We start from the raw sequence: 12,553 nt of genomic DNA on the forward strand, positions 1-12,553 counted from the left end.
ATAGTTCATAAACAGCCAACACCCAGTAATCCAGCAATCCCCTGAGATAGGAATACCGATTACTTCCTATTGTTCTTATTTGTGTTTATTCTGTGTAAAAAGCACACGTATGGAGCACATGGGAAAGCATACTGGAGCACAGGAATGGCTGCAGATGAAGTTTTTCCCGTGTGGTCGGCTGCTTTTTTCTTCTACCCTCTATAAATAATTTCGTCCTGACCAGAGAGGGCAAGAGAGTCGGAACAGAAATTCTACGACTCTCGCCCACTGTCCATCTTTATTTTGTCGCCACTTCTCTGCTTTCAGATGCTTTCCTCTTCCTCCCGGCATATCTTCGTCACATCCAGCCAATAACTCCTCATCCGAAGTGGCGTCTTTCAGTTCAAATGTGACTAACCTTGCTCCCAAAACCTGCAGAGCAGTCGATAGGATTTAAACAGCCCTCCCGTTTACCCCCCCACCCCCTGAATAGCTGGGCCTAAAGCGCTCTCATCCGCTGTAACCATGGAAACACCTGATATCCCTCCTCATCCTCAGCCTAATGCCTAAACCAGATGTAGCAGGGAGAAAGAAAAATGCAGAAACAGCTCCAGGGACAAGGACCATTACAAAACTGTACGAAACAGCAATGGCAGGAAATGAACTTTCTCTCCCTCATCCATTTGCCCAGGCAGAACTCAGCCAAACATGCAGCTTGGGTTGTATTTCTGGGGTAATTGACGTGAAACACGGGCCTGGCTGTGTTGAATAAATAAACGCACATTCGCGGCTCTAACAGTGTTTTTTTTTTTTCAAAGCGCAGTTCATTATTGATATGGGGGAATAGACGCTTTGGAAAGTGCATTAGAAAATCCTTCACTCAGTATTCACATGGTACCATATGTGTGTGTACAATGTGTACAAAGAACATTTGATCAAGTTTCTGATCATTAAGGCAAATCAAAAATATTTTTATTTCATAAAATACAGAATACTGAATGAGTTTGGTTAAATGTTATGGACGTACACAAGCTTTTCACAGCAGCTTGCAGGAGTTTTCCTCCTGACTGAACTGATGTAACCGAATCGAGGTTTGTCGGCCGCTTTACTTCCACACAAAATTCTCACACTGTCTGACTGGAGACAGGTGTTTGAACTAGCATATAATTAACCAGAGCTAGTGTAGCATCTACAGTTGTCTGGCACTTGTATCTAAAAAAGAACCAGACACGAGGAAGTCCACAATTTCTTTTGATTTTTTTCAATGATGTCACATGAGGAAGTCGAGAGTTTCTGGTGCAGCTTTAAACATTGATTTCATTTTACTCAAATGTTTTGAATTAACCTGTGAAAAGGTGTTGAACCTTCTCTTTGCTATTTAGGCTTTCCTGAAGTGTTTATTTGCATGGTATCTTTAGTGCGTGTTGTCTTTGGACCTCCTTTTATTTTAGCTGTAGCAGATAGAAAATTATTTTGCTAACCCTAAGTGATCTAACACATATGTTGTAAAAAAACAAAAAACAAAAGAAAAATAAAATTACAGTAACAACCGTATCCATTTGGTAGAATTCTGTCTTGCCAAAATTTTACCATATTTATAGGTATAGATACGGTAAAATTCTGGCAACACAGAAATGTCTTGAATTAACCTGTGACCATATAAATACAGTGTGAATAAATGACAAATTTATACCATATTTATAGGTATAAATACAGTAAAATTCTAGCAACAGATAATTTTATATAAATATAGTAAAATTCCTGGTATTTTACCTTAAATTGTGAACTTTTTTTTTTTTTACAGTGTAGTCTGATTTAATGTCCTGCAGTGTATGTAAATATCTGAATCAAATGTATGTCGGAGTAAGAAAATGTGAGTTTTTTATGTTAAAATTATTATTTAATTTAATTTTACAAGCAGCTATGTTAGCAGGATAGAATACAGAAATGTGAATTTCTAACGGTACATTCTGGTATTTTGGGCTTCCTTGACACCATTTTGTTTGTTTTTTTGCACGTGCATAAGCTTGTTGAGAAGTCAGATTATGCTGGAAGCAACATAGTATTATGACCTAGTTTTACCATTTTACTTTTGTTTTTCATTAAATGTCCCTTTTTAAAGAATACAATGTGGTCTTGCTCGTATTTCAAACAGCTTCTGCCAGACCAGCAAACAAAAAGAACCGGAGTGCAGCTGCAGTTGCTGTGGTTTATGCTAACGCTCTCGCCATCACAAAGTAAGCACACAAATCATATAGCTAACGCCACGTTTAAAAAAAGAAAGAAACAAAAAACACATTACTAAAACCCGCCACCTTCGATCCATGGCATCTCCATAATCTAAATATCAATAAGTGAAAATGGGACCGTGTGCTTTGCTTCTGCTCACACGCTGGATTTGATTTAAACGTTGACTTTTCGAGGTGGAGAACTCGCTCTCCTGACAACTGGAGGCTTCTCGTGAAACAGCGAGATGGTTCGACCTTATAGCCAACCTGGCTGCAGTCTACAAAAGGTTAATGCAGCTGAAGATGAAGCAGGGCGCAAAAGATTTATGGCAGCAAAATGTCAAAGCAATTACTGCCGTACAGTAGACAAATGGGATTCCCTGGGGTTGGATACTGTTGAGTGGTGTTGGATCAAGGCGGCTAAGAAGACAAGGAGGGAACTGAGCTTCGACAAAATCCTTTGTCTCTCTGTTACGAAATTCAGTTTCTGTTCCATTAAGTCGTATCGAGTGTCCATGCTGCAGTAGAGCTGTGCAGAATGAGCATAACTGTGAAGTGAAAGAAAAGTGTGATCCAGTTAAGAAATATATTTACAAAGAAAAACTCAAAAAGTATTTGTAGTCTCTTTTAACACGATACACCCAAATTACATTCAATGCAACATAACTTCGAACTGTGCATATTTGGTGTACAGACCCATTTAATAAATTTAAATATTATCAAAAAGTACATTTATTTTCGGAACTTTATCACTAAGTGGAGCACATTATATAGATTCATTTTGCATGTATGGGAAGCCTTTATTTCTGTTAATTATGATGAGGGAAAATAATTGAAATATTACATCAGAATGATAAAACAAATTCTTAAAAAGAGAAATATTGGCCTAATAAAAAGTGTATTTAACGCTTGCTTAGAATTTGCTACTTTCAAATAGTTCTTTGACCTGACAAACAAGACTCCGAAGTGTTGATGAATCTCAGTCTAAATCCAGCTGTTCTGTTAAGTCTCTAAGAGGTTAGAGAACATCAGTGAACAAACATCATGAATCCCTTCAGCAACTAAGTTCTTGATTAGACTGAAACCTGTTTTTATTTTTTGCAGCAGAGTCCTTATATGTGATTTAAAGCCGATTTAGATGGAAACGAAGAGTTCCAAGCACATTTGCCTATTTTCCAAAGCAGTCGTTCCTCTTAATTACACTGGCAGAGTGATTTTAGCCGGACTCCCAAGGTCTTCCCTTTGTAGGGTTATACACTGCACAACATATATAGAAGCAGTTCTGGGGAACATTTATAGTTTCAGTGAGGCCTGGCAACCTGCTTCTCATCTGCCTAGACAATTATTAGCTGCCCCCTTCTTGCTTATTTACCTCCAAATATTGCACAAACACAAATACACCTTGAAAAAAAAGTAACGTAAAAATAAATGCAGCTCCTGAAAAGCTGTAATAAACAACATTGTAGTGGGATTTTGTTAAACTAAGACTGAAACAATGAGAAGCTTTTGCTGAGTGGGCAACAGATTGTGCATGTTACTTTTCTTGTCTCACCCCAAACTGGACTTTGGGGTGGACTTTGACTGGTCCTTTCTGGGATATAAATATGTTTTGATCCAAACAACATCACAATGGTAACTGGACTCAACTTACTTGTAGTCCCACTCTTCAAAGTGCTACAACAGATTAGCCTGTCACTCAGATATGAATAAACGTGCATTTATTCATATCGCAATACACCAATCGATATTTGGGGTCAAGTGCCTTGCCCAAGAGAATATCAATATATGATGGGTGAGAAAGCTTGAAGCAAATCTCTCTAATTACAAGACTGTCTCTACCTGCAGCTCTTCAAATCACAACTCAAAACACATCTAGTCAAGTTGTCCATTTCATTGCAATCTCTTTGTTCGTTTTTTCTTCTACCTCTGTTTTCATTTTTAGTGTATTCTTGTTCTGCTTGATTTCTTGTAAAGTATCCTTGAGAGTCTTGAAAGGCGCTAACAAGTAAAATCCATTTTTACTGTGTTTACCAATGAGCCACAGTCAGCTCTGTACACAGTCCCGACTGTTTGCTTACTCCATCCATCCGACATTAAACCTCAGTAGGTCTATAGTTGAGGAAGGCTCTTTCTCTTTGGATGATGGATTGAACAGCTTTCTGTTCTGGGCTATTGTTTTGTAACCCACCTCCAGAGGTGCACCAGATTAAAAGAGATTTTAAACCACATACACGTCAGACTTTTCAGATGTGGAAAAACCTTTCTAATAAACCATGTAAGATTTTCCTTCCACTTATCAGCTATTCACTTTATTCGAAGGGGTGTGCATAAGACCAACATGACACTGTCGTAAACATGACAAAACGCCTGTCATGAACACGAAGGAGCCTTTGTGAATGTTTATTACTGTTGTCATGAAGTATCATCTGGTATATACTGACACCCAAGGTCAGTATCTTGACTTTTAATGCAAAGTTGACTCTCTAAATGGACTTTTAATGTAAAATTTAATGCAAATTTGCATAAAAATGTAATTATTTTCTGAATAATGCTAAGCTGACACTTTTAATGTAACTTTTAATGCAGTAAGAGTTGCATTATTTACCAAAATACACTTCGTGACAACATTCATGAAGGTGTTATGTCATGTTTATGACAGTGTCATGTCAGTCGTATGCACGTCCCCTCATGTAAAGTCTTACCACTTTAATTCATCCCAATACTTTTACAAGGCTCTGCATTTTCAAATCCGATTTTGTTCCCAACAAATCCAAAGAATGATTCACATTTTAAGAAAGAAAGGCACATTAATTCAAACACAATGGGGTGACGCACAAATACGCAAGGTACAACTGCTATGACGCATGCTCAGAGGTTTTGATTAGATCTCTCTCCCCCTCCTCCTCCTCCGTCTGTCTCCTTCTCTCTCTCTTTCTCCCAGACCAGAAGCGCCTATATGTGTGTGTTCAGACAGTGATGAAAGCGGCCAGCAGGTTCCCATAAAACACATTTTTGCTCTCTGTGGAGTGCAGCGAGGTGTGAGTATAGGTGCTGAGGCGCACCACTCTGTCCCTGAGGACAATCACTGCTGCGGAAAAAAGAAGAGAGAGAGAGAGACAGAGAGGAGAAAAGAGCGAGAAGCTGAGAACAAATGGCCAAAAGGAGGTGATGAAGCGTTGGGAGACGTTCACTAAATGACTGAGGTGGGCCGTTTGTGAAGTTCAGCCCTGGTTCGCGCGACAGTAGGTGAGTGAATGCTGGGAAGCGTTTATTTATTTATTTGTTTTTTTTTAAATTACGCAGTTGTGTTTTATGCAATGCTCACAGCGCGTCTGGGTTGCTGTAATAAACCCACGGCAGGTCACCGGGACTGCTTGATTGATTCTGGCTGCCCTTTACCGATCAGGGCGCGCGCCCGGAGTGATGCGGAGGCGCGCTTTTCTCCCCCCCATTCAAGGATTTGTCATGGTTTACGACGTGGGCTGTCACTGTAGCTTGTAGCAGAATAATAACAGGTGCGCACACGCGCGCCGGACGGTCAATGCAAAGCGAAACCAGGAAACTGAAATCGATGAGTTGTTATTTGAGGTATGCAGTAAATTATAAAGATGAGAGCAAAAATCTTGCACCACCGCCAAAGCGAGAAAAAAAACCACACATACACAGTTTTCATCAGCCGTATTTAACTCCAGTCATACTTAATTCTAAGCATTATTCTTCTTAAATACTAAATGCTTTAGTGCTACTCATAGTAGCACTAAAAATAAATGGACTTGACTATTAATAGTCCACAGGATGTCTCTTAATGGCATAAACAGACGTTGTATGTGCTCTCTCAGTTTGTAAAAGGTGTGCTGCTAACGCCAAGGACCTCACCTATGTGGTTGTGTGAGGTGCAAAAACAAGCTTTGCGAGTAGAAGACAGCGGCATTGCAGAGGCAGTCTGCATCACGCAGCACAGTAACTAACTGTGAAGAGAATAGTCAGACAGGAACATCCTGATCTCCTCCTGCACAATGTGTGTTTTTCGCGCTGCGGCCCGATCAGGTTTCATGTCGCCGCCAGTGAAAACAGGTGTGAGGGTGAATTTGTTGGGATGCCGTTCAGAGCACCTCTCGGCTCGTGTACGAGCATCCACATCTGCCAAAGAGCTGAGCTTTTACGCACAATTCACACTGATGCCTCGCCCCTGCGCTACGATGGAGATCAGACTGAATACATGAAATTATGAGATTAGCTGGGGCACCACTGACATGTTGGGATCCCAGAGCACGTTTTTAAGAAATACAAGAGGGGGAAAAAAACTTTCTCAATTGTGAGAGACTGAGTGATTTGAGTGTCTTCTGAAATAGGAACCTCTCTTTTTTTTTTTTTTATCAGTTTGTAGAAATAGATTACAACAAATACTAATAAGTATGCATTTCATCCATGAGAAGAGGCAAATCTCATCCTGTTATAAATACTGTTGGAACCAGATACTTACATACACTGGATAAAAGGACAATCTTTATTTTTTTCCTCGCTGCATAAAACTAAGGTAGATTACACCTCCCCCTTTTAGGTTAGATATGATTTCTCAACTTTCTATTTATTTTCTAACTGACAGAATAAATGGAGACTTTTACATACAGTACAGACCAAATGTTTGGACACCAAAGTGTGTCCAAACTTTTGGTCTGTATTGAGAACTTTTGGCCTGTACTGTATGTCTTTCTTTCAAATTCGGAAGTTTGCAAAGATTACGATTACTGTATTATGCTTTTTAAGCAATATAGGAACGTTCCTGATGACATGGAATTTTAAGCTTTTGATCAACTTGTAACATCTTTGTTAAACTGAGGTAAACTGGTGGATGTATTTTAAAGCCAAACCAAAATTTTCTGTTGTAACATGATGGGGGGGGGGGGGGGGGGGGGGGGGAGACAAAAATAAATCAGATGTCAGAAGGTGGCAAATATTAATGTGGTTTCGGAATAAAATGCACACATCAACCCCAGAAGAAAAGTGAACAATCTTGTGAAGATGTTCAGTGAAGCTGGTTACAGAGGCTTACTATCCACAGTGAAATGAGTCCTGTACCAGCGAGGCCTGAAATGCCATTTAGAGAGGGGGAAGTCATTACTCCAAAATCGACTGAAAAACACAGGAAAGGCAGACATGAATTTTTGGAGACGTTTCTTTTGTTCGGATGAAAATAAAACTGATGTGTTTGGCCATAACTATTATCGTCATGTAGCACAAGAAGGCTGTGGAGATACTAAATATGTTTGACCCCAAGTCACACCAGTTTAAAACACAATTCTACAAAAGTACTAGGAATTTCAACTTAAACTCCTCTTATTTGTATTGCATTTAATTAACAGAAGTGAGGAGTGGGTGGGATCGGTGCCTATATCTCCAGTGGTCATTCAGCTAGAGGTGGGGTACATTCTGCACAGACAACCTTACACGGGCCTCATCATACCTGCGGACAATTCAGAGTGATCAGTTGATGTAACAGGTACGTGTTTGGACTGTGGGAAGAAGCCAAAGTACTTGGAGAAAACCCACGCATCCACTCAGAGAACATGCAAGTTAGCATGCAGAACAAAGCAGGACCTTTTAGCTGCAAGGCAACAATGAAACAGAAATAACATTGTCCTATAAACTCATGAAAAACTTTAAAAGTTTAGTTTGATTTAATGTCAGCCTTTAAGAAAAAAAGACTATGTGTCTCTTTATGCATCGCATTCAAATATCTTAAGATATAGAATCAATTTTTTCAGCGTTATGGGGAGAGAAAACTCGCGTGGCACAATTTTACAGAATTAAAACATTTAACTGTTAAGATGCGCTCAGTCTATCAATCCACGTGTTTTCTCTATCTGCCTGATTTAGCTCAGGTTCATGGGTGTGTTGGAGTCTGTTAAATTGTTAATAGTCTACCCTCTACATGCTTCCCCCCATGTTTTTCCATTTCTTCATTTAAAGAAAATTGTACATACAGAGCCGTGTTATTTGAAAGATGTATTTTGCATGTAGGAAACACACAAAAGAAACACAAAAAGCCCACTTTTTGTCAGTAGGACTAAATGTTGTGTTATTATAGGAAACTGCTTAAAACGCCAAGATCGACCTGACGGGTTTCTGAGTGTTTTTCTGCCTGAAATGCGGCAGTGAAGAAGTGCCACATAGTATGTGCAAGGCCATTGTGAGTCCGACATTTGCAAGGCATCACAGCATCAGACAGACATCGAAACTAGATAGGGAAGAAATAAGGTTTTCTGTAGCGCTGGTTGTATGACTTAAGTGAGTATATGTGTTTTTATTTTACAATCAGCGTGTTAGAATCAGTGGTAAAAAAATAAAAGAGGGAGAAAAAGTTATTACATAAAGATGAAAAGACAGGAGGCTCAAAAGCCTTGCTTATATAACTTCCGTCACCAGCAGATACTTGAAGGTTATGTTACCCAAGTAGAGAAATTGGCCTGATAAGACAATTAGTGTTCTGCTTAATTCATTTACTGTGGATGTAATGTGTCTGATTGCATGGGAAACGTGGTTAAGCTGGGGATTTGTGTAAAGCCCACTTGCATTTGGTAGCAACTTCAGGGAAACATTGGGAAATGTGAGTCACTGCTATTATTATCACGGATATTAAAGATATATGAGATATCAAGCTGAATCCCAGGGAGAAGCAACATGACGAAGAAAGGAGTGGGAGGATTTGTAGGGGTCTATGTTTAAAAAAAAACAACAAAAAAACAGAAGAAGTTAGTGTGTGGGGTACTAAAACGTTTCTGCTTCTCCCGCAGGTGTACATCATCTCTGAGGTTTTATTTTTAAAAAATGGAGTCAGCTCACCTTCTGAGTGGCTCCAAGAAGAGAGTGAAGATCCACCCTCACACAGTCACAGCCAAGTATGCCACGCAGACCCCCTACAGTCCCCAACCTGGAATACACACCCATTTCCCCCAACCAGGTGACGAGGGCTATGACGATGCCCCATCATTCGAGGAATTTGGCTCATTCTTGGAGGAGACATCCGACAGGAAACGGCTCACGGAGAGCAAGAGGTGGCCCTTGAAGTTGTTTGGCTCCAAAGACAAGGACACAGCTCATAAACTTCAAGCCACTGGGGGAGCAGAGGGGAGTGAGCTGGGAGCCAAAGCAGTGAAGGGATCTGGGAAAGGGGTTGGAGAACAGCTGGCCAGTTTCGGTGAAGCGTCTGTGTCTGCGTCTCGGCTCACCTGGTTGGGGCTGCTCGGTGCGGCGCTTGCACACGGCTGCCTGATTGCCCTGACCCGCCTGGCCTCTGAACGCTTTGGCCTTGGACCCCTGTTTCTTCTCTTGGTGAGGTCTGTCATCCAGCTTCTGTCAGTAGCAGTCCCACTGCACAGGGCGGAGAACCCGTTTGGGCCAGAAGGATATCGGCTACGTCTGCTCTGTTACGGCATTGCGTACTCACTCTCCCTCTGTTGTGCATACTCCTCCTTAACTTTCGCCTCCTCTGAAAATGGTTCAACAACTTGGCGACTGGCAACCACCGCTCTGTCAGCAACCCTTGCCTTCCTACTTCTGGAGGAAAAGCTGGGACTGGCTGATGGGATAACTTTAGCCGCTGGCCTGTGCGGATTGGGTCTTGTGTTGCTTCCCACGGCAGATGAGAGCTATGAAGACGCACCAGTCGACCCGGTCACATTCTGGAGAGGCGCCTTCGGATGGTCTCTTTCGGCACTAGCGGGATTGTGGATGGCCCTGGCGCTGGTTGGGTATCGCTCACTGAAAGACAGAGTGGGAGTTGGCACTGCCTTGTTCACTGTGAGTTGGACTGGTTGCCTGCTCACCCCAGCTACTATGATCCTGCTCCAGGAGGGCTGGTCTTGGCCTATGAGTTTACCAGCATGGGGCCTTGTCCTGGGCTTAGTTGCCTGCTCTATAGCGGCCTTCCTGGGAATGACACATGCTCTCACCCGACTCCACCCAGCTCTGGTCTCCGCCTCGCAGAGCTTGGAGGTGCCTGTAGCCATGTTCCTGCATTTGGCCCTACTCCCTCTGGCTCCCACCGCTCCGGAAGTTGTGGGGAACGTGATGATCGTGCTGAGCGTCGGGTGGCTGGTGGCAATGAAGTTGCTGCCCTCTCGAGGTGCGGGACGGCGCCAGAGGGAGGAGTATGAGGAGATTCTGGACTCACCTATCAAATAGACAGACGCATTCTCTCTTCCCCTCACCCACACGTTCTCCTTCAGGAGGGTGGTTCCAATGTACATAAGAGACTGCTAGATGTTCATCAGAGCTTGATCTATTTTGTATTGTTGTTTTTGCTTAGAAGAAAGTGCCAATATTGTGTTGTCTGTCAAGTGACTACATAATGTGAAAATAAAATCTCTCTGAGAGTATTGTTGTCTTTTAATCAGCCTCCAGAGGTTTTCTGTCCCATGCACATAGATGAAGAAAGTATGCACTCATTCCCACACCATCACACCACCATGTTCGCCAAAGATTGGTGCCTTTGATTTGACCATTGTTTGATGACAAGAGGTTGAAAAAAGCAAGAGATGTCAAACGGATATTACCAGGACAACATAGATAAGAGCATCCAATGTGATCGGCTTATAGATAAGAAACTAGGAAGGATGAGAAGGTGTTATAGATGACATAAAATAGATGAAAGAAATCGGGCAGATCAAAAGGAAGTCAGGTTGGAAAACAAAAAAAAAGTTGACTGATTATTGTCTCTGTGTGGCCAGCTGGCTCATAAAGTAGTTGTTTTATGCATGGAGAACAGTTATTATCTCTTTTTTTTTTTTACCCACCACATGAGTGCTGTTCTCTGGGTTTCTCCTCTTCTATTTTCCCCATCATTAGCCTCCTACTCTCATGGCTCCATCTTCCGCATGCTGGTAAAAAAAAAACCAAAAAAACACGAACAACACACAACAAAGGAGCCATTCTTAAAATCCCCCACCACATGCACTGCACAGATGGAGACCTTTAACGGAAGTCAAGTATCACCACGTTGAACAGATCATTGTGTCTGCATAATGTAAATTGTTGCTGCAAATATCCAGGGAAATTGTGAAACAGGTGTGCTGTAAGGTCTGGCAGCGACACAATGCTCCACCACTTCACACCTTTGAGTCTTGTTGGAGGTGATGTTTACGGGGGAATAGGCCAGAAGAAAAACATTGCTGTTAGTGGTTTTTAACTCGCCTGTAATATTCTAGATGCAGGTACAAAAAGAGGGGCGGGAAGAAAAGTACCCTGGTTGTAATGTTGTCATCAGTGAAAATGCGTCATTTTAAAGATACTTTGAAAGTATATCTGCTCAACGATATACTTTGGGATTTCCGAGGTTTCTCTTTGTTGGGTTCGTTCATGTTTAGTTTAGTGACTGTTTCACTTATCCCTGTGCTCGTGTAGTTGTTTTGTCCAGTGTTCATTTGTGGTTTTCACACGTTTTCTGTTTATTTGGGTGCACAGCATTGGTTGGCCAGCGGTGGAGCTGGTGCAGTGGGTAGGCGTTGTTTGCACAACCTTTTTGAATGACTCCAGATGACCTGCTCATTTCCACCGATGAGAGTGGTGTACGCCCACCTCAATCGATGTTAACATAACAGATCTTTGGGTCCCAAGATTAAAAAGAAATTTGTCTTAAATGTCGAATGATGCCAAAGAATTGGCTGAGCATGATAAATTATAGACTAGCGTGTGATCCCTGCTGATTTATTTTCTGAGTCGTGTAAATTGACAATGACAGCAGTCGATGACATAAAAATGAAACACTGCTCCGACACATCATCGGCAATTTTTCTCTGTCAGCAAACCCAACCATGCATTTAGGAAATAATCTCCTCATTGGCACATTTTACCATGTGATCTGCTGGCTGGTGTTAAGGGACAAACATTTATAACCCTTCTCCCTCCAAGCTTCAGTTTATGATTGACTGCGGTTGCATCTTATTCAGTTAATCAGACTCACCAGTTCATTGTTGAACCAACCAGTACTCCTAGTATTTACACTCATTTTTGTTCATTCTTCGCTTGATTCATTTGTTGGTTTCCATGGTCACTGTGCCTGTTTTTTTTTTGAAGATTTCTTTAAATTTTCACTTGTCTCATAGTCCTGCCTGTTCCCATGCCTGTTTCTAGATCCCGACAGAGTTCAAATTTCACTTGCAGAGCACAAATCCTCTCTGTTTAGTATAAGTCCAGATTAGCCGTTTCTGGAAGGTCAATTTGAGTTTTTGCAAATACAATTTTAAGAACTTTCAGACAATCACCACGCTTGTATCGTAGCGTTAGTACACCAGTCGATAATTATTAATGCAGAAAATGCTGGCGGGAGGCAGCGTGGCGCCGACAAT

The 12,553-nt window shown here is 41.5% G+C and overlaps 1 protein-coding gene across 1 annotated transcript; it reads left to right on the forward strand.

Annotated features, from left to right (window-relative positions):
- The first annotated feature begins 5,124 nt into the window (after positions 1-5,124).
- Positions 5,125-10,599, forward strand: slc35g2a (solute carrier family 35 member G2a). The gene is made up of 2 exons (XM_028000054.1): positions 5,125-5,453; positions 9,002-10,599. The coding sequence occupies exon 2, from the start codon at positions 9,036-9,038 to the stop codon at positions 10,389-10,391; it is 1,356 nt and encodes a 451-aa protein (XP_027855855.1). The 5' UTR covers positions 5,125-5,453; positions 9,002-9,035; the 3' UTR covers positions 10,392-10,599.
- Positions 10,600-12,553: the final 1,954 nt, after the last annotated feature.

Source organism: Xiphophorus couchianus, chromosome 19, assembly GCF_001444195.1.
Source record: "Xiphophorus couchianus chromosome 19, X_couchianus-1.0, whole genome shotgun sequence".
Taxonomy (NCBI): Eukaryota; Metazoa; Chordata; class Actinopteri; order Cyprinodontiformes; family Poeciliidae; genus Xiphophorus; species Xiphophorus couchianus.

Excerpts from the sequence above, each read along its gene's own strand:
- slc35g2a (XM_028000054.1), top strand. The coding sequence starts at position 9,036 with ATGGAGTCAGCTCACCTTCTGAGTGGCTCCAAGAAGAGAGTGAAGATC.